The sequence below is a fragment of the Bradysia coprophila genome, unplaced genomic scaffold, assembly GCF_014529535.1.
Source record: "Bradysia coprophila strain Holo2 unplaced genomic scaffold, BU_Bcop_v1 contig_70, whole genome shotgun sequence".
In the NCBI taxonomy this organism is placed as follows: domain Eukaryota; kingdom Metazoa; phylum Arthropoda; class Insecta; order Diptera; family Sciaridae; genus Bradysia; species Bradysia coprophila.
The window spans coordinates 1,891,899-1,918,286 of record NW_023503941.1 but is presented as its reverse complement, the minus strand read 5'-3'; the positions used below and the strand labels follow the sequence as shown (position 1 = coordinate 1,918,286).

General features: G+C 38.5%; 1 protein-coding gene across 1 annotated transcript; it reads right to left on the bottom strand.

Moving 5' to 3' along the window:
• Positions 1-1,080: 1,080 nt before the first annotated feature.
• On the bottom strand, positions 1,081-26,292 carry LOC119083676 (motile sperm domain-containing protein 2-like). The gene is made up of 8 exons (XM_037193459.1): positions 25,852-26,292; positions 19,299-19,445; positions 18,902-19,243; positions 18,648-18,817; positions 3,726-3,807; positions 2,327-2,439; positions 1,906-2,259; positions 1,081-1,843 (listed from the first exon to the last, which is right to left on the bottom strand). Exons 1-8 carry the CDS (start codon positions 25,952-25,954, stop codon positions 1,667-1,669), a joined length of 1,488 nt encoding a protein of 495 aa, XP_037049354.1. The 5' UTR covers positions 25,955-26,292; the 3' UTR covers positions 1,081-1,666.
• Positions 26,293-26,388: the final 96 nt, after the last annotated feature.

Genomic DNA, 26,388 nt, shown 5'->3' with positions numbered 1-26,388 from the left:
CCGGAATCTACAATGAAACGACCAGTTTGCCGTCTCAGAATAGACTGATTTTATTTAGAACAAATACGGCGTATTTATATGTTTTACAAACTTATCTAGGCTTACTATATTCTTCTTATTTAGACTGACTACTACGTTCATTCACTTTTTAGAGTTATTCAATTGTAATTTCCGACACTCCCACTCAATTGGATATAAGTGTACTTCGATTCGAGACTATCACCATTTCTAATGATTCCACTGCAACTACGATGTTCCCGGCTCCCACTTAAATCGTATTGCGGACCATTTCCATAGACCTCCTGATTTAAGTCAACTGAGCCATTCGACCATCGACCTTACAAATCGTACAAATTCTTCGACCATGCCATTCGTCCTTGCCATTGAGTTTCGGTACTTCCGAACTTGCCATTCGTCCTTGCCAATCGACCTTGTCGTTGACCTTCGATACTGTCGTTCAACTTTCCCAATCGACCTTGTCGTCTGCCTTTTACTTGAACATTCATCAATTGTGATGCAGCGACTTTCCTTTATGTCCGATTGCAACTAATCCGTAGTTGCCACGAATAGCATTTAGCTATTTCCATGACTAAAATCCGCAGTCATCACGACCATCGTGTGTCATCTTGATCATCGTGTGTCATCTTGACCATCGTGTGTCATCTTGACCATCATGTGTCATCTTGACCATCGTGTGTCATCTTGACCATCGTGTGTCATCTTGACCATCGTGTGTCATCTTGACCATCGTGTGTCATCTTGACCACCTTCAGCATCTTGACCACTGTTGCCATCTTGACCACCGTTGTCATCTTGACCACTGTTGCCATCTTGACCACCGTTGTCATCTTGACCACTATTGCCATCTTGACCACCGTTGCCACAACTTTCCGCAGAGTACACAACCACAATTCAATCATACAGCGAGTGTTATTGACACCCCTTACAGTGCAAACTGGCGCTGTAGATTTATTGCCACAGTTCAATGTGTCTGGGCCCATAACCTGTTGGAATTACGGTTTCATTCCACTCCGGAATCTACAATGAAACGACCAGTTTGCCGTCTCAGAATAGACTGATTTTATTTAGAACAAATACGGCGTATTTACATGTTTTAGAAACTTATCTAGGCTTACTATATTCTTCTTATTTAGACTGACTACTACGTTCATTCACTTTTTAGAGTTATTCAATTGTAATTTCCAACAATTTGAGCCATAGCTCGTTTGGATCGACGTCGGCTTGAATTCCGACTGTTCGAAGTTTTGGCGAATTGACTCTTAACTGCTTCACCGGCAGTTTCGTAATAGATTTTGATTTTCTTTTATGGTGTCTGATCCTTCCTTCGATCGATTTTGCGGTATAACAACACGTAACACAGTTTAGTTTGTTTTGTTTGATTTTTTATTTGTTTTGCTTATTTTTTTGATTAGGAGAAACGACTCATCAGTTTCCACAGCAATATGTACAAAAAAAGAACTTAAAATATTGCCATCACAAAATTAATTAAATAAATAAACCGTAGAGCATCCGTCGGGGCTATGTAATGGTAAAGAGGTTCTAGCCTCGGATGGATAAATGATTCACACGCGAAAAAAAAAAGAAATAGAAATAGAAAAATATTTACAGTCTCTCTCTGCCCGATACACTAATTCTACAGCAAAACCTAATTTCGATGCATACTCGTGCAGTACTCTCCGTTGGCATTTTTAATTTCCATTTTGAGAATATACACAATCGCAACGGACAACAGCAAAATAACGACCAATGTGACCCATTGCAGTGTTTGCTGAAATTTCATCTGAGACTCCAAACGATTGGTGGTGGTTACCAGTTGTGTCACCTGCGAAATTCCAATTCCAATTCGACCAAAAAATCAACCGAAAAGAATCTCAACCAACTTACCGTTGATGTAAAATGAGAAGCCTGCCGATCGCCCTCCAACGAATTAGTGAAAAGAGTGCCATTCCTCACGGTATCGCCCGGTAAATGGGTAGACGTGGGTGTCCAACATTTCAAACGATGCTGTTCCACTTGGCTGCTGTTGGTCGACGTATTCTTCCACAATTCGGCTATGTCGTGCGACGTAGTGCTGGCATCTGACGACAATTCCATGCACATTACGAGGAATTTATCTTTCGACAGTACGGGCACTTGGTGACCCTGCTGTAATACTACGTTTATGACTGCATTCGCACCGGGCGCTAGAATACCGGTACTCGGTCGGACGCGGAATTTCTCGGGAGAGGTTGTCTTTATCTGAGGATTTGGCGGTTCGTTAAACATTTGGCTTTTTCTTTTCACGCTGATAGAATGAACGACTTACTTTATACGTCACAGGTGCTTGAATGATATTGGTGATTTCAACCATGCCAACCAGTTCGTTCCCTGATTTAGTAAATAAGATGGCGTCTTGTGGATTTATCTGCAGCATGGCACCTGTCGGATGAAGAAATGGATGATATGATTCAAATTCTCATGCTCAGATTTATCAGCTCTGATTTTGCAATTGTTGTGTCATCTTCAAATTCCTACTTTCACTGACCTACAGATCTACAACGACTTTTCAGTTAAAATGTGTTCTATCGAATAATTCTCTGTATTTATGTGACCGACATTCACATCCGGTTCGACTGTATTCAACAAAAACTCCCAACACAAGACACGTCGACTCGCATCTGAAGCTTTAGCATTCATGCACGAAATTTCACGAAGAATATTGTTCATGAACACAAGACGAAAACTAGGCCTAAACCTAAAGAGTATCAATTTGATCTTGTTCGAAGACCTCATCCAACTAGTTTGGTGTGATATCGCCAAATCTTCAGGTGATTGGGGAACAAGCGGTCTCCGATTTTAATGAGTGATAGCTCGTTGGATTCGTCTTTCAATTCTAGGAAACACGTATCTTTCACTTTTTCTAAAAAAAAATTGTTTTCTGTGAAAAGCGTTCAAAAGTGCAGACATGTCAGAGGGTACCGAAAACAGTTTTTCGGCAATAACTCAAGAAAAAATGATTTTAAATTGTTGTAATGTTGTACGATTGTCGGCCTTGGAAAGACCTACAGGTAGAGTATACGCACCGCTTGGTGCTAGTTGATCCACGAGAGTTACGACTAGAAATATAGTGAATGTTCGGAGAGTCCGCCTTATCTGCACCATGAAAGAAACAAGAGGTAAGAAAATACAAATTTTCTCACCCAAACTGTCATCAACAAAACGCCATCTTCTCACTGCGTTTCAGTGGAGAAAATAGGGTTAATCACGCCGCACGCATCAATTTGTTTCAATACTTTACGACTGATTTATGACGAATGTCAAGTGTGAATTTGTAATCAGGAATTCACCGCTAATAGTTCAAAGTACTGTCGATAAAATAAACTTTTATCATTGCGAACACTTCACCTTGTCTCTGACCTCGTAACTAACAATAAAACTGCGAGCGAAATTATTCTGTCTCATTGTAATGTGAGACCGTAACAACATTCCACGGTTTATGACTGCAATAATTTCCATTGTGAAAAGAAAATCAACGAAAGCAAAATCGTAACTGCAGCTGCACAAAGCGACGCGAAAGAGACCCAATTCAAAATTTTCTTTTGTATTCTAGCCAAGTTCGACTGGAATGCAAAAGAAAAATTTGGATTAGGCCTCTTTCGCGTCGCTATGTGTACGAGCAGTAAGAATCAACGACAGCAAAATCAATTCGTCCATATTCCACTTACCATCTGTTCTCTCGCTAAACGAATTGTTTCCCAATTGATCGGACATTGGAGATTCCGGTGGACTGAAATTCGCAAAGTGCACCTGAAATGCATAAAATGAAATGTTTGAGATTAAAAGAAAATTTATTTTTTAGTGATGCTAATAATTGCCGACGCACCCGTTTCAATTAAACAACACAACAAAACAAACAAAAAAACACGTTCACAACATTCATGTCACTAAGTGTAATGGCATGCCTACTAACAAATTAAATAAAAATTAGAAATAAAAAAAGTGAAACACAATCGACATCGCGATTATAACTCACGAACCGCGGCGCAAGCAACGGCGTATAATGCCCATCAGATAAATATAAAAAACTTTTTACTTTCGACCAAAGTTTACATAACGTTTAATGTGGCTGGGTATAAATTACATTTAGTAAACGATAAAGTGAAAACAGTCCAGGGATTCGTCTACAGAAGCTCAAGGCACCTATCTCAAAATTAAGTTAAATTTGAGTAGATTTGAAAGGCAAAATAATTTGCTCGAATCATTTGATGTGAATTCGTATCTCTCGCCTCTGAATGGACAGCCAGATTTAAAAAAGAAACGATTAACCTGTTACAGACGGCTGTCATCTGTTATCGACAACGGCAGCAATAATAAACGACAAGCTCTGACTAATTTGGTCTTATATTGCCAAAATCATGTTTCAAACAAATGAAGTAAAAGATTCCTGAAATCAGTCTCAAAAAATCTTCGATCAAATGAAGTAATAGATCAGAAAGTAAAACTGTCGAAGGAACGATAAGAGTAAGAGTAACCAGTTAGCCCTGATGATAACAACATATGATTCTCGAAAGCTTGGCAAAAATAAAGAAACTTTTACCACAATAACCACTAATCCAATTAATCACGATATTCAGAAAATTTTCGTTCCTGACGATATTGACTGAGTATCGTACTAAGTAGGTAACAGGTTGAAATCCAGGTCATGCAAAAACCAATCCAATCAGCCTTCTGAGAAACTTCTTGAAGATTGTTTGGCTGGTGGTCAGCATCAGAAGCTTTCCGTTCTGCATATCGGGCGTACAGTAGTGAACGTGTTCAGGAGACTGAAGTTGACCTGATTGAACTCTCAAGACGTTCACCACTAATAGCATCAATATATATAATGGAAAGCTACGGGCGTCAGTGCAGGTACTCGTGTTTGTCTGCTTTATTACCTCTTGAATACGAACATGGCACTTTATAGGTCATTTATAGGTCAAGGTCAACGGATGAAGCGAAGTTTTGCTTCGATGTGACATTCCAATCAAATGTTTCGTAGAACTACAATTTCCCGTATGATAACCACATCAGTAGTTGAAGTGACAACATTCTACACTAGGGCGTATCGAATTTTGAGAATTTTAAGGGTCGCGATAGCCTGTGTGCGGAAAACGTAGATCATTGAAAACTAAGTCCAGGCATATGGTTGATGGATCCGAAGGTGCCCGGGAAGAAGTCCCACCGGACGACTTTAACTTTCAAATGGTCATAACTCGGAAAGTTAAGAGTATTTCTGAAAACAATGTTCTAGCAGGATGTAGAGCGTTAAAAACTCTACAAAACTGCCAAAGAAACCGATGGTCCAAAAGGTGTGTCTGTCGAGGTTTTCTAACATCGAAAGTTCGACATTTTCGTTTTTGACTTTTATTTCCTGAGAGACAAATTATTAACTTTAGCTTTTGGCATGAGGTTGTAGAGGAGGTCGAGTACTACCAGTACACTAGGCATTGTCCCGGTCGGCGATCCATCCGAAACCACTTTTTCAACATTTTTGAATGGACTTTTTAAGTGTACCCACGTCGCCCACGAAGCCATTGCAGACAATGTAACCGGTGTTGCTGAGTCGAGGTAACCTTGGCCAGTAAGTGCACATAATATTCCATAACCGTAGCTGGCTTCCACTGGCTTTGTGGGCGACGTGGGTGTACACTTAAAAAGTTCATTCATTAATGTTGAAAAAGTGGTTTCGGATGGATCGCCGACCGGGACAATGCCTAGTGTACTGGTAGTACTCGACCTCCTCTACAACCTCATGCCAAAAGCTAAAGTTAATAATTTGTCTCTCAGGAAATAAAAGTCAAAAACCAAAATGTCGAACTTTCGATGTTAGAAAACCTCGACAGACACACCTTTTGGACCATCGGTTTCTTTGGCAGTTTTGTAGAGTTTTTAACGCTCTACATCCTGCTAGAACATTGTTTTCAAAAATACTCTTAACTTTCCGAGTTATGACCATTTGAAAGTTAAAGTCGTCCGGGGGGACTTCTTCCCGGGCACCTTCGGATCCATCAACCATATGCCTGGAATTAGTTTCCAATGATCTACGTTTTCCGCACACAGGCTATCGCGGCCATTAAAATTCTAAAAATTCGATACGCCCTATTCTACACGATTACGAGAAATTCATGGCGCAGAACTCTTAACCTCTCGCTGACGGCTAGTATTTATATCAAAATCTATTACTTCTTTTGACCTAAGTGTTTCTTCTAGCGTAAAGGCGAATCTTTTACTTCAGTCGTTTTTCACATAAACGTTCCTTTGTGAGATCGCACTAGCCAGATACTGACAGCATAACAAAGATACGTTCGGTTTCACAGTTGATGGTGACCGAATTTCTCGTCATATTTGTTGTCGAAATTACAAAATGAAGAGCCAAACTGAAGAAAATCACAATTTTGCCGGATTATTTTCAATCTCTGTTCGCTCACACATGTCCACTTGAAATTGTTATGATAAGCAACAGCCTTGCGAATGTGTGCGCTTTATGACAAATTTAATCAGTTCGACGGAAATCATTCAACTAAACAATGAGAGTTTGTTCTAAATAAATCTTTGTAAAATTCGGATTGAATGTGGATCGACTGTATGTGTATAATGTGAACGACATGATAACCGCCAGTTATCGAAAGTGGTGGCTATGAACTCTGTTGGAATTTGTATTTGGAACTTTGTTTTTCCAAAACGAAAACAGTTTATTTGGGCTGATTACGGTTTCCACAGGTGTTGGTTTGAAATTTACGGGTGCCAGTGTCACTTAATATCGAGTAAATTTTTTTCGCATTTCTAAGTCTATGAAAAATTCAAAAACCTCCGTTAAAGGAGTTGTAAAAAAACTGAGTCTGACAACACTGCAGCCAAGGCTAGATACATCTTTATGGAACTAATTTTGCAAGTTTGGCTAAAAAGCTGAAGTACTGACAAAACCATCAAAAGTAGTAAACATCTTTTTGCCACTTTTGCTAGTAGCAAAAAGAAGATTATTTTACGAGTACTTTTGTTGGTTTTGCCACTACTTTTGCTAATACTTCAGTTTTTCTAGCAAAAATCCTGAAGTTCCAAAACTAGTTGCATAAAGACGCATCTAGCCTTGGCTGTAGTGTTGTCAGACTCAGTTTTTTTACAACTCCTTCAGGTGGTAAACTAGTTGCAAACGTACTCTCTAAACCATTTTTTTGCAACTACTTCAGGATTTGGGATAATTAACTGAAAAAGTGACAAATAAAGTTTTGCAAAAAAAGGTATAAAAAGCCTACAATCTAGCCTGACTGCAGTGTTGCCAGACTTCGTTTTTTTACGACAAATTCAAGAGGCTCTTGATTTGGGTAAAAGCAACAGAGATGAGCGACTGAACTGGTCATTTACTATCGACGACAATTTATTTCTTTACTTTAAGAGTGATATCGCAAAATCTTCGAACAACTTTGAGACAAGGGGTCACAGATATTATTGACTTATAGATCATTCGATTCGTTGAACTTTTGCGAGTAAAACGTAGTACTACGTTTGGTGAACTTTATTTTGTTGCCGACGCTCGAGGTCATGAAGGTAAGGGTCTGCCAAAAGGGGTCCAAAATCGTTTTCTCGCGATTAGTCGAGTAAAATCATTTTGGGACAAACACTTTTTAGACCCGTACGAAGTACTGGGGTCTTATAGGTTTACGCATACGTTTGTAACACGTCGAATTGGACTCCCTGAGTAAGGGGAAACCTATTGTGGTTGTCTAGAGATGCCAAATCCGCGAAAAAAAAAATGTCCGTCTGTCCGTCTGTCTGTCTGTCCGTCTGTCCGTCTGTCCGTCTGTCTGTCTGCACGATAACTTGAGTAAAACGCATCCGATTTTGAAAATTCTTTTTTTTCCCGTTTGGTAATGTCAAAAGACAGGCTAAGTTCGAAGATGAGTGATTTTGGATCGACCCCTCCCGAGCTGTGGCCCAATAAGTGCTTTACGGTTTTTCGAAGATATCTCCGGACATTTAAACGTTAAACTTGTAAGTGATACGTCAAATAAAAGGTATTTACAATACCGATCGACAAAAAAAAAGTTTATGGAAATCGGATGACCGACTTGTGAGTTAGACCCCTTGGTGTGAAACAGACACAGGGCGGCAAGCAGTTTTTGCTTGTAGGTCGGCCACATTTCAACATATTTCGTCTGTTTAGCTTTATTAGATAGGTATTGACCGTATCAATCAGGGAAAAAAAAGTTTTTGAAATTATGTTCTCCGGAGCGTGAGCTAGGTCTCTTGGATGGAGCTCTTATCTGGCTACTCGGCCGTACAGTGAACGTGGAGTATTTTGTCAATATCTCGAGTAAATTTTGACCGAATTTCATGAATTTTTTTTTGTTTGAAAGGTATTAACGAATGTAAAGCGTCGGTAAAATTTCCGGTCTCCTAACAAAATGGCTGCCGGTGGCCATATTGGATTTTAATAAAAGTGATATATCTTGGGAAAAATGGTGTTTCTGTTAACATGGAAATAATTTGTTATGTGTGTGGGGTGTTTCAGGCATTCCATATATGGACATCTATATATATATATCTATATTCACCTATATTGAGCTATATACAGGCATATAGAGCTATATAATAGCATATTCCTCTGTGAAATGTTTATTTGCAGTGAAATATAGGTAAATATAGCGGTATATAGCTGTTTAAATAGGAATTTATGAAATTTGTCTTCGTACGGGGCTGTCTATATTGCCTCCGGCAATTCATTTGTATATGCTAACAAGGCAAAGGCAACGAATAGGTGTTTCGTACGGGTCGGCGTTAGCTATGTTTTAGCTAGCCTTGTAGGCCTTGAAGAGACACATATTTTGAGTATACACACCACCAGGTCCATGTTGACCTGTTGGTGATATCAATCATTTTAGGTGAAAAAATAGGCGATTTTCCCAAGTCGCTGACCGGCTGCAGTGACATAAGTCCGAGACATGGTATGTATGGCGAGAGAGCCTAGCCTCTGTAGTACCATAACATGTAAAAACATCCGTGGATAAGTTTCACAGCAAAAGGTTGGAGCGCCTTTAGCGGAAGTCCACCCCAAGTCGACGACATTTTATCCCTTTCTTTCGTTTGTTTTTCGCTTTTTTTAGGTTCCATTGCCGCTATCATCCAAGAACGAGAACAAACATATTCATTCGAACGGCAACGAAACAAACCCACAGACCCTTACCTTCATGACCACGAGCGTCGGCAACAAAATAAAGTTCACCAAACGTAGTAGGGTGAGCGTACCAATCCTCGGACAACAATGAGTCCTCGGACACCTATTGTTCTCTCATTCATAAAGAAAGTTTATGAATGAAAGAACAATAGGTGTCCGAGCACTCATTCTTGTCCGAGGATTGGTACGCTCACCCTACTACGTTTTACTCGCAAAAGTTGAACGAATCGAATGAGCTATAAGTCAATAATATCTGTGACCCCTTGTCCCAAAATGTCGGATTTTGTTCGATGTTTTGGCGATATCACTCTTAAATGAGAATGAACATTAAAAGCAGTTCGTGCTAATTTTTAAATCACTTATAGCTGTGCGTGCAACGCAATCACCAAAAATAGATTCTTGCAATGCCCAAATGAAGAATTTTTTTGTCGATGTGGGTGGGTGATTTCGCTTAAAAATATTAAGTTTTCGACAATTGAATGTTGAAATATTGACATCCGACTTCGATTCGCTGCATCTAGTGCAGGAGATGAGGAGCAATTTTGAATCGCGATGTTTATTTTCAAAAGAGTAAGTAGTCCAAACTCAACTGTTTGGTTGGGTTGTTCTGAAGACTGTAAATGGAATTACTTGAAAGGGAACAGCATCGTTTTATCAATACAAAATGTCAATATCAACGACGAATTAGCACCCGAGAATTATCTTGTGTTCTGTATGTAAAATCGTTCTAAAACACACTCTGCTTATCACCGAAGCAACAAATTGGTTTAAAATTGTGAATTGCTCATCAGTTTGAATAAATAGAGAGAGAGAGGGGAGAGATAACAGATTTACATTCAGCTTCCATTAGCGATCCGACTCTCAAAAAAAAGGTCCTTCATGGCAATTAAGAAAATTTAATTTGCATTTTACGCCTCATTGGAGGGAAAGTTTCATTTTTGTTACTCAAATAAAATTCATTTCCGTTGCACCTCGAGTTACATTAACTCGCAAGGTCTGAATGGTTTAAAAATGGTTTACGATCAAAATAACAAACATTAAACAAACCAAACGCGATGTATATTTACGGCGAGTGTATTGGTAAAAGGAATGAAGAATGAAAAAAAAGCAAATTTTAATATGAAACAACAATTGAATGTATACGTACTCGTGACATAATCGATCTACTCTTGGTGGTATGACGGTGGCAAGGAACGAAGCTATATAATATCTCCAAACAAATTTGTGTGTCTTTCACAACTAAGTCCTAAATCGGCCGCAAACAAAACCGCGAAACAAAAATCCGTTTAACTCAACACTCCAACGGTAGAGCTAATGAAACGGGTTTTTTTTTGTCGAAAATAATTTTGCGATGATTCGGGCCACCAACAAACACGCACACATAACAGAATCAGTCACAAATAAGATAGGTACCTTCTGGTGCCACAGAAACAAAAAAATCGAAGTTCGTCTTGAACTATAAAACACTCGGAATCAATTCACTCGATACACAAATTCGATGGATCGATCGGTCAATATTCCTCCATAAATTGAACAAATTAGAAATGGACTTTTAATCGTTTCAATTGCTCTGCTAAAAGGTCTTCAACTTAAAATCACATCCGAACAAAAGTGACTTTCAATACACACTGAGCGATTATTCGCACCAATACAACCGCTTGTCCGACTGAAAATTTTGAGATTTCTCATTGTATAATTTGGAGTGTTTGTATAGACGCAAAGAGAGAGCATAAATTTCTTCCAACCAACGATTATACCACTTTAGAGCGGAGAAACTTGGATGCGTGAGTTAGAGAAAAAAAAAACTCTCTGTTTTCGTATATTTTACAGCGGAGAGTCACATCAGGAGACTATATATTGATTATATTGATGGGTATTTTTGGGTAAACGCCTGATCATCTGTTAAATATATCCAAAACACCTACTGTAAACGAAAGAGTGGGTACAGGAGTTACGTCGTTTCTAAAAGTTTAGAGGACAATGATGGCCAAGAAACGTTGAAAATGAAAAGATTGGCTGGGTAGAATCTTCATGACATGCTTCTGCACCGAAAACCGTTCATTTCATCAATGAAGATTCTTTTCGGTGACCTCTGAATGTAAATGAAAAGTAACGATTTAGCGTGGTTATGGACCTCGGCTTCGCCTTGGATAAACAAACTTTACGCGAAAATTCGACCTTTCGACTTTTCCGTCCTTTTGACAATAGTTATATTTCTGTAACAAGAATCGTATGGAGTCAAAGCCGAGATTGGCAAGACATCGTGTGCGATAATATACCAGCATACGATTCGTGTTGTGTACAACGTTTTATATTGAAAATAATCGAAGTGTGACGTCAGTTCCCTTTCCAAATCCTTTATCGCACTAGTGCGATAAAATACGTTCATCATGTCCGGAGCGATAGCGCAGGACTTGACGCAGTCTAACTTCCAAAAAAAGAACGAAGAATTTTTTTTGAGACGCGGCAACTACGTATAGCCGAACATTTCAGTTTCTGCCCTTTGGACTTTATTACCACAAAACATATTCTATCATATTCTCGCTTCAAATACGAGCAAAACGAGCTATCACTCGACTATGTAGTTTTAAAATTACCGGAGATACATCGTTTTGAAATTGGTCACTTTTCATACAAAATACACCAAATTGACTTTTCCCAAACAATCAAAATCTTTCAACTTACTCTGTATGTTTCTATCTGTATATCTATCTATCTATCGATGGTCGATCTCGGAAACTAGTCAGCCAATCTCCATGAAATTTTGCAGGAACCTCAGGGTGGGCATAAAAATGAATATGTGATACGCCATTACCCCAGGAAAAACCAGAATTTTGTTTTATTGGCCTCGAAGTGGTTTCTGAGTGTGGTTTTCGAGGGTCGGGAACGTGTTTTCGGCTGTAGCTTAGCTGTATTGAAACCTACAGAGGCATGCGACCCATCAAATGAAAGGTATTCGTAACACGATTCGAAGAAAAAAATAATTAAAAAAATCGGGGCAGATTCGTTTGAGCTAGAGTGATTAGAGTGACCAAATTTTGAGCTACTCGATCGTAGGATGAAAGGACTAATATTTTTTTGGGTTATGAAAGATAGAGTTACTTTCTTAGGCAAAGTCTCAGAGTTTTACGAGTAGAACATAGGGGCATATGTGAAAAATGTCGAAAGTTAGAAATGGGTGGGTCAATTATGTTTTTAGAGGTATTTCTTAAATGGTGGCAGATAGAGGGTTACTTTCTTCGGCAAAGTCTGAGAGTTTTACGAGTAGAACAGAGGGGCATATGTGAAAAATGTCGAAAGTTGGAAATGGGTGGGTCAATTGGGGTTTTGGAGATATTTCTTGAATGGTGGCAGATAGAGAATTACTTTCTTCGTCAAATTTTCGAATTTCGTCAAATTTTCGATTTTCGTTAAATTTTCGAATTTCGTTAAATTTTCGATTTTCGTTAAATTTTCGATTTTCGTTAAATTTTCGATTTTCGTTAAATTTTCGATTTTCGTTAAATTTTCGATTTTCGTTAAATTTTCGATTTTCGTTAAATTTTCGATTTTCGTTAAATTTTCGAATTTCGTTCTAAAAAGCACTTCTAAAACGACTGATATCCCAACAAAAATCTCTTCGAGAAAAGTGTGACGCAGTCTATGAAGTACAATTTCTAAAATGAATGATATCGCTAGAGTTGACGCTTACATTTTACATTTTTGATTGTTTCCAGTCAATTTTTTTTTGGTAAAAATATTTGGCAGATGATGAGAAAAACTAAGCCAGCTTGTTTGAACTAAAATTGGGTGTAAAATTTAATTTTTGCGTAACGAAGCTGAAAGCGTCAACTCTAGCGATATCATTCATTTTAGAAATTGTACTTCATAGACTGCGTCACACTTTTCTCGAAGAGATTTTTGTTGGGATATGACGTTGCACACAGACGGCGTAAGTTAGAAATGTCTTCACTGAATTGCATAAATATTTAATGTGTGCGACCGAGTGTCTGAACAACATAGAAAATCCTTTTGCACCCAAAAGAAAACCATTTGTTTAGAAAATCCTCAAATTAGTTGAAAATCCACAAAAAATTCCTTGAAACTTCCAGAAAATCAAAGAATGAAATTTGAAAATGCCGAAGGTTCAGAACAATTCAACTTTTCAATTTGTAACCTATCCGGCCTCAGAAGACGTGTGTGAATTTTGTATAGAAATTTGATTCACCTGTTTTCCAGCTTGTCCACTCATTCAAGCACTTCTTGGGTTACACGCTCGTGCTTGGCTGTTTTGTTTGTATGAGTGGAACAGCTGAATGAAATTCCTACACTTTCAAGTAGTTTTTGAAGACAAATTTTACAGTTCATGTCAATCGAACATAATGTGTCTGAGAATTCCGTATAGTTTGTACAAACGTATAAGTGGACCTGCTAGTACAACTGCTGAGCTGACACTGACCTCGAACACAAATTTGATCGACATTAACAGTAAAAGTCGAATGGTCTCAATTTTGGTATCGGTTTATTTGTCCTAAGATGATGAGACCTGACTAAGATATACATTGTGGCTGTGGCAACCCATCGTTAAAACGCAAAATGTGGGATGAGAATCCTCACTATGGAACTTCTGCTTTTGACCTCCAGAAAGCCGCCCTCCTGGCGCTTAAAACCAAAGGTAAAGAGCAAAGATTCTTGTTCTACATTTAGCGCCTTTACTTAGTAGAACAAAAAAAAAATATTTTTTTTCTGATAGCTCCGAATTCTTCTCTGTGAATAAATTGCAGTCAATTTAACGTTCACCCGAAACTTTACTAATTAATTAAATTGAATTCCATTTCATATTTGAATATGTATTATACCCAGAATGACCCAGTGAGACCATCCCTCTCTTTCACTTTCCAACAAAACAACCATTAAACTGTAACGGATGCTCATTTCTATTTTTATTGGCCGATTGAGGTCGGTCACATCATCATTCCAACATACCGCACCTTTCCACACGACCGAAACAAACAAACACAGAAAAAAAAAATTCTTTTTCAGGCTCTTCCAATATTCGATACACGATGATTGTGTGGCATGGCGCAAACGGTTATTATACGTAAGGTTAATGTGGTTGTTACAATTAACCTTTGGTAAATATCCAAATATAGACACGAAACATAGACAAAATAAATAGCCGGAAAATTTGATGCGGCAACCGAATTCGATAAGGAAACATCGAGGAAAATATGGTTTGGTTTTATGGGGTTGCTGACAAAAGCGTATACGGATGAGCCACTTAGACAAACAAGTTCATTTATTTGATTCCAAACAATTTCGGCGAAGATTTATTGCCGTCAGAAATACATCCAATTTGTGCTTCTACATTTGCAGACAGCCCACGTTATGACACTGTGGCGGCAACAGTGGAGGCAAGAGGTGATGAGGCACTAATGTGTTCTTGAAAAATATTTTGCATCATGAACAGTGAATACACTCAAGGCAGTAACGGAATCGGTAATTATCCTATAGTGCTACGCTTGCCTGCCTGTGAAATGTTAATAGACCACAAAGTGTGTAAAACTCATAGTACTTATTATCCCGACACAAAATACATGTTTTTTCTTCGAATTTAATGTTTTTTGCGCTAGATGGAGCCTAAAATCGATATGTCTCAGACATCGCACATCATGGAAACGCCACATTGGTGTCAAAATGATTGAGTGTTGAATAGAGTAAAAGGAATTTGTTCTCGCATTATTCGTTCGTCAAGCAAATCGCCACCGGTCATCAGCGGGGATTTTGATTTTTTACTTTTACAAGTTGGCACACATGCATTCTATTGTACCCTTGAAAACCCGTGCTTCCACCTACGTAATAAGCGCAAACTAAGCAAGCTAACCTTAGTCTATTAAAAAGAAAGTTTTTAGCCCCGTACGAAGTACTGGGGGCTTATAAGATTAATATGCCGTTTGTAACACGTCGAATTGGAAGCAGACAGTAAGGGCAAAGCATTTGGTTATGTTCATAGATGACGAATCCGCAATAAAAAAAATGTCCGTCCGTCCGTCCATCCGTCCGTCCGTCCGTCCATCCGTCCGTCCATCCGTCCGTCCGTGACCCCTCTAGCTTGAGCAAATCACAACCTTTTTTCAAAATTCTTTTTTTCCCCGATTGGTATCGACAAAAGTAAGGTCAAGTTCGAAAATGGGCATGTTAGGGTCGGCCCTTCCAGAGCTAGAGCCCTATAGGTGTTTTTCAGTTTTTCGACGATATCTACCGAAATACGCACGCAATAGCTGCTTGTGATATATCAAATGAAAGGTATTGACGAGTAGAACAAAGTTGCTGAACATTGTTTTTGGGTAAGATGCAACGCGGGCTTGTTGGGAGGGCTCAAAGGTCGTTACTCGGCCCTAAGTGTTTTTTGCACATAAATCGAGTAAATCTCATCCGATTTTGCTAGATTTTGTTTCATTTGAGAGATAATTGAATGCCGAATAGAATGATGGCAAAAAAAGTTTCAAATTTGGGCCTTTGGACTAAGGCCGCTACTCGGCCCTAAGTGTTTTTTGCACATAAATCGAGTAAATCTCATCCGATTTTGCTAGATTTTGTTTCATTTGAGAGATAGTTGAATGCCGAATAGAATGATGGCAAAAAAAGTTTCAAATTTGGGCCCTTGGACTAAGGCCGCTACTCGGCCCTAAGTGTTTTTTGCACATAAATCGAGTAAATCTCATCCGATTTTGCTAGATTTAGTTTTTTATGGAAGGTAATTGAATACCGAAAAGAACGTGGCGAAAAATTTTTCAAATTTGGGCCCTTGGACTAAGGCCGCTACTCGGCCCTAAGTGTTTTTTGCACATAAATCGAGTAAATCTCATCCGATTTTGCTAGTTTTTGTTTCATTTGAGAGATAATTGAATGCCGAATAGAATGATGGCAAAAAAAGTTTCAAATTTGCGCCCTTGGACTGAGGCCGCTACTCGGCCCTAAGTGTTTTTTGCACATAAATCGAGTAAATCTCATCCGATTTTGCTAGTTTTTGTTTCATTTGAGAGATAATTGAATGCCGAATAGAATGACGGCAAAAAAAGTTTCAAATTCGGGCCCTTGGACTAAGGCCGCTACTCGGCCCTAAGTGCTTTTTGCACATAAATCGAGTAAATCTCAACCGATTTTGCTAGTTTTTGTTTTATTTGAGAGGTAATTGAATACCCAATGGAAAGTTGGCAAAAAATTTTGGGTTTCTAAAATAATGTCGTAAATTGTTGGTTTTATTTGAGAGGTACTTCGTACGGGCTTTCGTAATTGCGCTATGCGCAATTTTAAAAATGAACACTTTCAGTAAATTTGACCATGCCCAACTTGACTTGCATTTTGGTAACAGACGCATTAGAGGGTTGTAGACGTATTAGGGTTCCGGGCGTATTACGGCTACGGACGTATTATGGTTACGGACGAAATAGGATTACGGATCGTACGGGGCTAAGTCGCAGCAAACGCTCCGACTGTTCTGTTGCCTTGTTTTTATTAAAAGATCTGCCGTGGTAGACAAGTCAGATTTTCGAATTATCAAAATATCCGGCACGAACTTTGATGTGTGATGTGTGTAACTGGTGTGATATACACTAAACCAATTCATGTTGAGGTTTCAGAGACTCAACATGTCTTTCGTATCGGATAGTGTAATAATGCATTTCAAAGCTTATGAGTGATGATATGCGCGCACGCAAGCCATCGGTTTATAAGATACCTAACACTTTGTAACATGTAACGTCATTGTACAAATTGGATGATTTGCGAATGGTTGTCTGAATGTAGACCCGTTCGCAGGTTTCATACTAGAGAGTCGTTGATAATAATTTACACCTTATACATCCCATGCTCTCTGCGTGTTTAGTACTCGTAATAATTGAAGTTAATTGGAGTTATTATAACCTAGACAATGCATGCATGTTTTGATGAATTGTCGCGATTAAGTAAGGGATTACGTGTCAAAGTAAAAATAAAATTTTGAGATTTTTTTTGTTGTCTTGTTTAATTTGAGGAGATTAACTTGAGTGTACGGCATTTAGCAGTGAACGGTACGGATTGAAGGAATTAGTAGAGAAACACGAAACCTTAAATTAGGACTTTCTGAGATTTCTATATGACCGAGTGAACATCACTATTTCGTGTTCTAAAAACTCGCCCATTCGTTTTAGATCCGACTATACCCTTCTGGCTACCAGTTACCTTCAGAGTTCCAGGCTATCTCAATTTGTGTGAACGTTTTTAGAGGGAAAGGCGACATTTCTACATGGTCAATAATCGCCAGGAACGATAATATCGTTCAAAAAACGATAATATCGTTCAAAAAACGATAATATCGTTCGAAAAACGATAATATCGTTCAAAAAACGATAATATCGTTCAAAAAACGATAATATCGTTCGAAAAACGATAATATCGTTCAAAAAACTATAATATCGTTCAAAAAACGATAATATCGTTCAAAAAACGATAATATCGTTCAAAAAACGATAATATCGTTCAAAAAACGATAATATCGTTCAAAAAACGATAATATCGTTCAAAAAACGATAATATCGTTCGAAAAACGATAATATCGTCCTGTTTGCGATATTATCATTTTTGAATGATAATTTCGTTACTGACGATATTGGCTGTATAGAAATGTCCCGCCACCTTTCTAGAGACTTTGTTCCATCGGTACTTTGATTGATTTCACTGTGGGACAGTTACAAAATTCGTAACTGCGCACCAAAGCCATCCGTGTTGGGCCCATGTGCTTTTTGTGTGTCTTACGACATTTGCGTGAGTAATCATCGACCAATCGAGAATTCATTAGTAATGGGTCGAGTCATTCGTCGGTTTACCGGTCGTTGTGGTGTGGACATTAGATATCCCAACTACCAAGGTTATGAGGTTGGGTACGTTCCACATTGAAGAAGAATCCCACACAAAATTTTACTTATCACCAGCCGAACTTCACGATGGGTGTGGGAACGTTTTCGTTAATTTGACGAGAAAATTTTCTGTAAACACAAGGGCGGAGCGAAGAGTAGCTCTAAAGTATCTAAGCTGTTTTTGGAAATACTACCGGGTCAAGGAGACCTGCTACTAGCAGGCTGTTAGTCATGGAGTCAAACTACCGGGTCAAGGTGACCTGCTCTAGCAGGCTGGTAGTCATGGAGTCAATTTTGTTGTTAAAAATATCCGAAAAAGCAAGATCAGTAACCAGCATCAGGTTGCCGAGATTCGAGCCGACACTTTTTTTCAACAAATTATTCTTCTATCTAGAAGAACGGACGAACGGATAACTTCGGAACGATTTGAACTTTCAATAAGTTTTCTCTAGAATCGACCTAGCCAACATCAACTTCAGAGGACCTCAGTCCCACAAATGCTAGACAAATGCAATAGCCTCAGCACACAATCCTCGATACGTTCAATAACGAAAACTTACTTGTTTGCTCAGTGCTTCCGGCTCGAAATGGAATGTGTAATCATCTAAACCACCCCAGCTTCTCATCATGCACTCGCTAGTAATGTACTCTCCGATGTTCTTCGAATCGATAAATTTCATCGTCGAAACAGCTTTCGGTGGCAACAATGATTTGATGATCTTAATACCAGCTACGAACGTGCGAAAAGAGAAAACGATTCGGTTACTCATTACTCATTGTGTGCAGACTACGGTATCTCAATTAAATGTTTCACCTGCAAACATCCATGGCATATCATAGATCAGAATGTAATTCACCGCATTCGGATAGTACGACTTCAGTATGTTGACGACATTGATGGTGTAATCCATGTCCAAGTTTTTCAGTCCACAATCGGCCAAATCGAAGAGGATGGTGATCGGATCGAAATTATTGTTCCGGTACATTCGTTCAATCCAGTAAACGAATATGCGGATCAGTTCTTTCGTGTCGCGTTTACCCTTCACATGCAATACGGATCGGTAAATCAACATCATCTTGCCCTCGATGTCGTGATTTCGTGGAAAACAATCGCCAACATTCACATAGTCCATATTTATGGATGATTCGGTAATGTCTGCGGAAGTGATTTTGTATTGGGTGAAGAGAAAGACACTTCGTTTGTTCGTTACCGTTTGTTCCGAATGTCTGACGCCATTCGCAAGTGTCCCATAATTGCTTCAAAGACGCTTTCATGTCTAAGTCATTCTGTTCCAAGAACCGTTGCAGCCATATGTCGACTTTCTCCACACGTTCTATGTCGTTCGGATGGAAGCCGCCTGTTTCGGAAATAAAGACAATTGAAAATGTTGACGTGTAAGCAAGTGCGTTGCGTGTGCTCTGCTAGTATAATACCATAGGCAAAATAGCAATTCGGATTTGGAAGCAGACGTTTGTGTTCTTGAAATCAAAGAATTTCTTTAACTACCATCAGGAGGTCGAGTTGATGCTAATTAACATCAAAGTGTGGGACTTTACCATCCGTGAATAGTAACAAATATTAAGCGGAGTGTGTCCGGACTAGTCTGGTTATATTTAAAAGGATTCTGTTAAAATCTCCTACGAACTTTAAGATAAATTTCAGTAATAAGAGTGCTTGTTACTTCTATAAGATGTGCAATAGGCATTGCAGTTTAACAACAATCGCAGAAACGCAGTGAAAGTATATAAAGTATCGGTCCCCTTCACACCAAATTTCGAATTTCGGGGAGATGCGGGAAAACGGGAAAATTTACAGTTTTTCTGGCTTTCTCGCCAACACTGTCCCATGTACGAAGTACGAACCCGATTTTCTAAAAATTAAATATTTTATTTCGTCCCGTCAATATGCGAGAAACAGGCAAAACAATACAAGACAAAAACACTGTTCCAAGAGCCTGACTCCAAACTTCTAACGCTGCTGTTTTGGAGCACTTTTCGTTGATTCGCGACAACGTTCTTACTTTAGATAGTTAGGTGGTCATGCAAAGCGGATGTAAAAAACGTAAGACTCAAAATTTTGTTTGTCTCAAATCAGACGGCGGATTCGTCCGACGGGAAACAATCAAATAATCTGACTGGTTTGAAGCCCAACACAAAACAATATTTTAAGTTTTACGTTGTTAACCTCTGCTTTGCGTGACCACCTAACTTTCTAGCGTAAAATAAAAACGTTGTCGCGACTCAACGAAGAGGGATTCTTTTGAAAAACAGCCTACCGAAATCGGACGCATTTTCCAGTGAACTTTTTTATATGTGCCTAGAAAGGTATTCGACCGTAGAGGGCCAAAACCACTTTCAAAAAAATTCTTCGAAGTTTGTGTGGCTGGTGAAAGGTGATCAAAAACCGAAAACTTGCACTTTTCTTACACAACCGAATAGGGACTTATTGGGTTAAAATTCATCGACACTGAAATATGTGCAGTTGAAGTTTTCAACCGAAGACTTCCACTGTTCTTACTGTTTCTCGAGGTACACAAAACGTACATGGTCGTGTAGAGTGTCATTTAATGTGGTTTTGGGCCAAATAGGGTTTTATGTGGTTTGGATGCATCTACAATGAAATAGAAGTTGAAATGTTTGGGTGTACATATTCCATCACAGATGCATCCAAACTTCATAGGACCCTATTTAGCCCAAAAGCACATTAAATTACCTTTCAAATGACATCTCACACGACCATGTAAGTTTCGTGTACCTCGAGAAATTTCAGTAAGAACAGGGTAAGTCTTCGGTTGAAAACTTTAACTGCACATATTTCAGTGTAGATGAATTTTAAACACAATAAGTCCCTATTCGGCTCAACAGTACATGTGATTACCTTTCTAATGACACCCCACACGACCCTGTACGGCTCGCGTAACTGGAGAAATTTTTGTAAGAAAAGTGCAAGTTTTCGGTTTTTGATCACCTTTCACCAGCCACACAAACTTCGAAGAATTTTTTGAAAGTGGTTTTGGCTTCTGGGGTCGAATACCTTACTGGGCACATATAGAAAAGTCCACTGGAAAATGTGTCCGATTTCAGTAGGCTATTTTTAAAAGTGCTCCGAAAAGTGGTCCAAAACAGCGATAGAAGTTTGGAGTCAGGTTCCCGGAACAATTTTGTTTTACCTGTTTTTCAATAGTTTTTCAAGCAAAGATTTTGGCTCAAAAATCGTGTACGATATATCAAATGAAAGGGATTTGCGAGACAAAAAAAAAAACATTTAATGAAAATCGGATTTGTACAAAAGTGTAGCATGCAAAACTGTGTATTTTCCTACTTTTCCCGCACCTCTGTGTAATGTAGTTCCCGAACCAGACATGAGCGCCGCCGAAAATAAGCCGCTGATCAAGCCGCCGCCGGCCCTTTTTGAGCAAGCCGCGCCGCAGCCGAGCCGGTGCCAAAAACACGGCTCAAGCCGGCTTGAAACGGCTGGAAAATGAAATAAATATTTCGAAAGGTGAATGGGTGAAATAATTTTGAAAACCGAGATTCCTGTTGATCCTAAGCAGCTCAAGTACTTTTTGATTTTTTTTTTCAAAATTAAAAATTTTTTGAAAATTTTCTTGAACTTTCATGAATTTTCCAAAATGGTATATTACGTCCTCGCTTCTAAGTTTGTTGTTTTGGCAAGTATGACCTTTGCGGAACGAGCCGAAGGCGCACAATCAGTTAATTCACAAATTTGAGAAAACTTTATCGATCTTTGCGAATTTTCTCGATTTTTTTTTCTTTTCAATTTTTACTTGATTTTCGTGAGCTTTCGATTTCTTCTCGAAAACCATTTTCTTAATGAGTTAAATGAGTGTACCGGAGCATGATTTTCCATTTAGTTCAAGTTTTGAAGCAATGAAACTTGACGTGTTAGTGAACCTTAGACTTAGAGACTTGCTTGTAACAAGACCAGTTCCACTTGCACTTTGAACAACCTAATCTACCTACATTTTCGCTTTCCGTACAATTTCATTTTCATGCTTACTAGTTCATTTTCCATGAATTTATCTAAACGTTTTTATTTTGAAAAAAAGTTAAAAAGAACCTCCAGCCGAGCCGTTTTAAGCCGGCTCAAGCCGACTTTTTCGCCGCCACCGAGAAATTTTTTTCGGCTAGCCGCCGCCGAGGTTTCTCCGTCGGCGCTCATGCCTGTCCCGAACCGTAAACGAATGAAATAATTAGTGGAAGCAAGCCACTTCAAGCAAATAGAGTACTGCAAAGAGACCGTGTGTATTATATTGGCATTGTAAACAATTTTTGTATAAAATTGTACTCTCTACAACTTTCAAGTCACTCGAAGCACTTTTGCTTGAAGTGCGTTGGTAGAAGAATACAACGTCCATTTCCTAGAAGTTTTCTTCAAGAGCCAATGCTGCCAATATGAATTACCGAGGTATGGCCTGTGTGTTGGGTATAGCTTCATAGCATTTTGTATGTGAGACTAGATGTCATCACCCGAAAGTCTAGAAAACCGCCTAAATCGGCGCATTTTCCATTGGAATTTTTTATATTCTGCCCAGAAAGGTATTCGACTCCAGAAGCCCAAACCAGTTTTAAAATTTTTTTTTCGAAGCTTTTGTGGCTAGTGCGAGGTGATCAAAAACCGAAAACTTGCACTTTTCTTACAGAAATTTCTCGATGTACATGCAACGTACATGATCGTGTGGTGTGTCATTAGAAAGGTAATTTTATGTTGTTTCAGGGGAAATAGGGTCTTATCGGAGTGAAGAGAAGCATCTACGATGAAATATGAGAAGTTGACTTATTTCAGTGCTCATATTTCATCGTAGATGATACCAAACTTCCGTAAGACCCACTTGCCCTGAAACAACATAAAATTACCTTTCTAATGACACACCACACGACCCTGTACGGCTCGCATAACTGGAGAAATTTTTGTAAGAAAAAAGCAAGTTTTGGGTTTTTGATTGCATCACACTAGCCACACAAGCTTCGAAGAATTTTTTTGAAAGTGGTTTTGGTTTCGAGGGCCGAATCCCTACATAAAAATGAATGAAAAAAAAATTAGTATCTTGCCTAACTGCGGCCCTGCATCAAGGCAATTAATGTTCAAGTGAATCAAGATTTAAATTCCAATGATTTCAGAAGCATTCAATTGATCATATAATGACTAATAAAACCAAAGTCTATTATGCAGCAAGACTGCATCACTGTTATTGCATTATAATCATCAGTTACACACATTTTACATATTTCTAGTCGTACATTTTCGCGTACAGATCGAGGTTAATTTAAATAATTTTTTTTTAAATGTGAATTTAGGCTTTACTGCTTAACTGGTCAAGAGTGACCGAAATCCACAAAAAATGATTCGTGGTGCCCCTGTGCGTCATATCACTGAAATGCAATCACAGCAAATTGAATGAATAAAAGAAAAATTTATTTTTATCTTTTAAAATGCATTGGAATGTGTAAACAACAATAATGTTCACGAAGTTGAAGCAACAACAGTACGTTCAGTCGAGCTAATAGACTGAGTCACTTTTTCTAAGAGGACAGATTAGAGGTGAAGATAACGAAGCGAAACGGCCGGCGATATTAGGGTGGCAGAGACATAAAATTTTGGCACTTGGTATCGTAACAAAATAAGGTTAGCGTATGTGGTAAAACCTTCCTTCCTGACCCCTACAGAAACCTTTACTACGGTCTCCATAGAAAATGCATAGTCCAAGCGAACTCGTCATATACACGATTCTGGAAGGTCTGAGAGAGCATAAGCGTTACTTTAAGTGTCATATCAAGGTGTGTTTTCACTGGGATGTCCTACTACCTTCAGATCATTTATTTTGTTTAGAGTCACGTGTTTAGTCCTAGCAACGCCTTCAATTCGCGATTTCCTATTTATGGCACGATAAACTTTGTGAATGGATGACCCGTGAAGCGTTCCGTTTTCTCGCCGTTTTCAAAACAACAATGGAATTAGACTGTTGTAGCGTAAACGGTCAGTAAAAGGAGTGTAGCGCGTTCCGTGCTTAACGTTTGATTTTATCGCAAACGGTAAGCATATCACCAGCAAAACTATCGAGACTGTTACTTCTTTTCATCTAATTCTTCTTAATGGAATACCATATTACATTGGATACTGCGATAATAATTCATTAAATGATGTATTGATTTGTGATAGAAGTAAACTCCTGGGAGGTGCGGGAAAACAGGAAAAATTGGAAAATATGGAGTTTTGCTTGCCTGTTTTTCACTAGTTTTTCAAGCACATCTACGGATGTTTTCGCTCCAATGGTGTGCGATACATCGAATGAAAGATATTGACGAGGCGAACCCGAATATCCAAATTTCTCGATAGGCGAGAAAGCGAGCAAACCAGCGTGTTTTGCTTGTTTTGTCTGTTATTTACTAGATTTTCAAGCACTTCTTTGAATGTTTTGGTTCAAAAATCGTGTGCGATATGTCCAATGAAAGGTATTGACGAGACGAAACAAAATATTTAATTTTTATGAAAAACTGGTTTTTCGATCAGTAGCTATTGATGAGAAAGTGATCTGCATATTTTCCAACTTTTCCTGTTTTCCCGCACCCGCACCTCCTTGAATGTGTTTTTCAGCAACAAGCTTCTGTTATTATCTTTCGACAAGTGTACCGTCTGTACGTGTATCCGAGTAGAGATCTACTATTTTGACTTGTCAAAAAACGGTTACCGATTAAAGTTGCTCAAAAACAGAGTTAGCGAGTATCACCACTGGTGATTCACCAGGTTGTTAACGAATAAATGAATCCAATACGAGAGTTGATTCTAAAAAATAAAAGGATTCACGTAAAACGAACCGAATATATTCTTCATGCATTAATGGATGATTTGCCCAGGGGATAAGCAGCCATGTAATGGTAAACTTTAACATGGGACAGTCAATAAAATCTTTTACTTCAATTGTTTAAACATAAATTTTCCTTTAAATTTGTCATTGCTTTCGATAGCAGAGACGACATTTCTATAGAGTTCTGCAAAACATTAATCATTTCATTTGCGAATGCGATGTCAACTAAAAATTTCATTTTGAGACACTTTACCACTCCATCATGATTGAGTAATGTGCTAAAAATATGTGCGAATTAATTGAACGTAACGTAAAACGTTTCGTTGTATTATTCACATTTTCCGATGTATTGAGAAGGTCAATTAAAACGATATTTTGTGCTAATCAATGCTATGTCACCGGTAAGCCAAGCAGCTGAATTTCGATGTGAGTTGAGAATTTATTATAAAATTTAGTCGCTCGTTGTGAGTGCTACAATTCGAATTGCCTGATTTATCGTTTTCGGGTGGAGATGTCATCTTGCGATGACAGATAGAATAGAGACCTTTACTAATGAATTAGAAGGTTCCGTGTCAATTTATTGCTTATCTAACGAAGTAACAAACTCGCTAATTTGCACAGGTAATATCTATGCCGCCTGTCAACGATTGCTGCGAAATATTTTGTGCTAAAGTAGGACATAGAGCCTTCAACAGAAGTTAAGAACGACCTGAAATCACTCTCAAATATCGACGTTTTCTCCTCGTTTACCTAAAGCGATTTTTTGGTCTTCAGGTCATTGGAGCCATGTAAACAAATTCAAGGAAACTATAAAACAATAAAAACCAACGGATGACATGTTATCAAATACACCGGTGATGAATGTCTCTGAAGTGCTACGTCACTTTTGCATTTAAAATAGAAACCGAGAGTAAGAAGCGTCCGAAAATTGACTTACCCGCGCATGTCGTTGGAGGTCCCTCTTTATCCAATTTTTCAAAAAATAATTTCCTCAGTTCACTAATTTGCTCAGCTGTCGGTATTAGCACTATCTGCACCATTTTATTCTTTATTCAAATTGAAACCGAATCACTAACAAACAAACAAAACAAAAAACCAATCGGTTGATCTATATTTGCACTAAATTCACACGCTGCTTGTTGCATTTAATTCGAACAAACACTAACAACTTGATCCGTTTATTGTGGTTGTTTTGTTTTAGTTGATCGCACTCAATGTGCAATCGCCATCTATGTAACACACTATACTGAACCGATGAAAACACTATGAAATCCGCGCAATATAAATTATTATTTTGTAATGTACATCACACTAAACCAGCCACTTGTTTCAAAAGTAAACACACGGCATGACTCGTAATAGTCTTCAATTCCAACTGACATTGCTAGTCATAATGTACGAACTCGAAAATATTTTTATTTATTGGTATAACTGAAAAACACGTTTTTCTAATGAAAAAAAATCGTTTTTGATT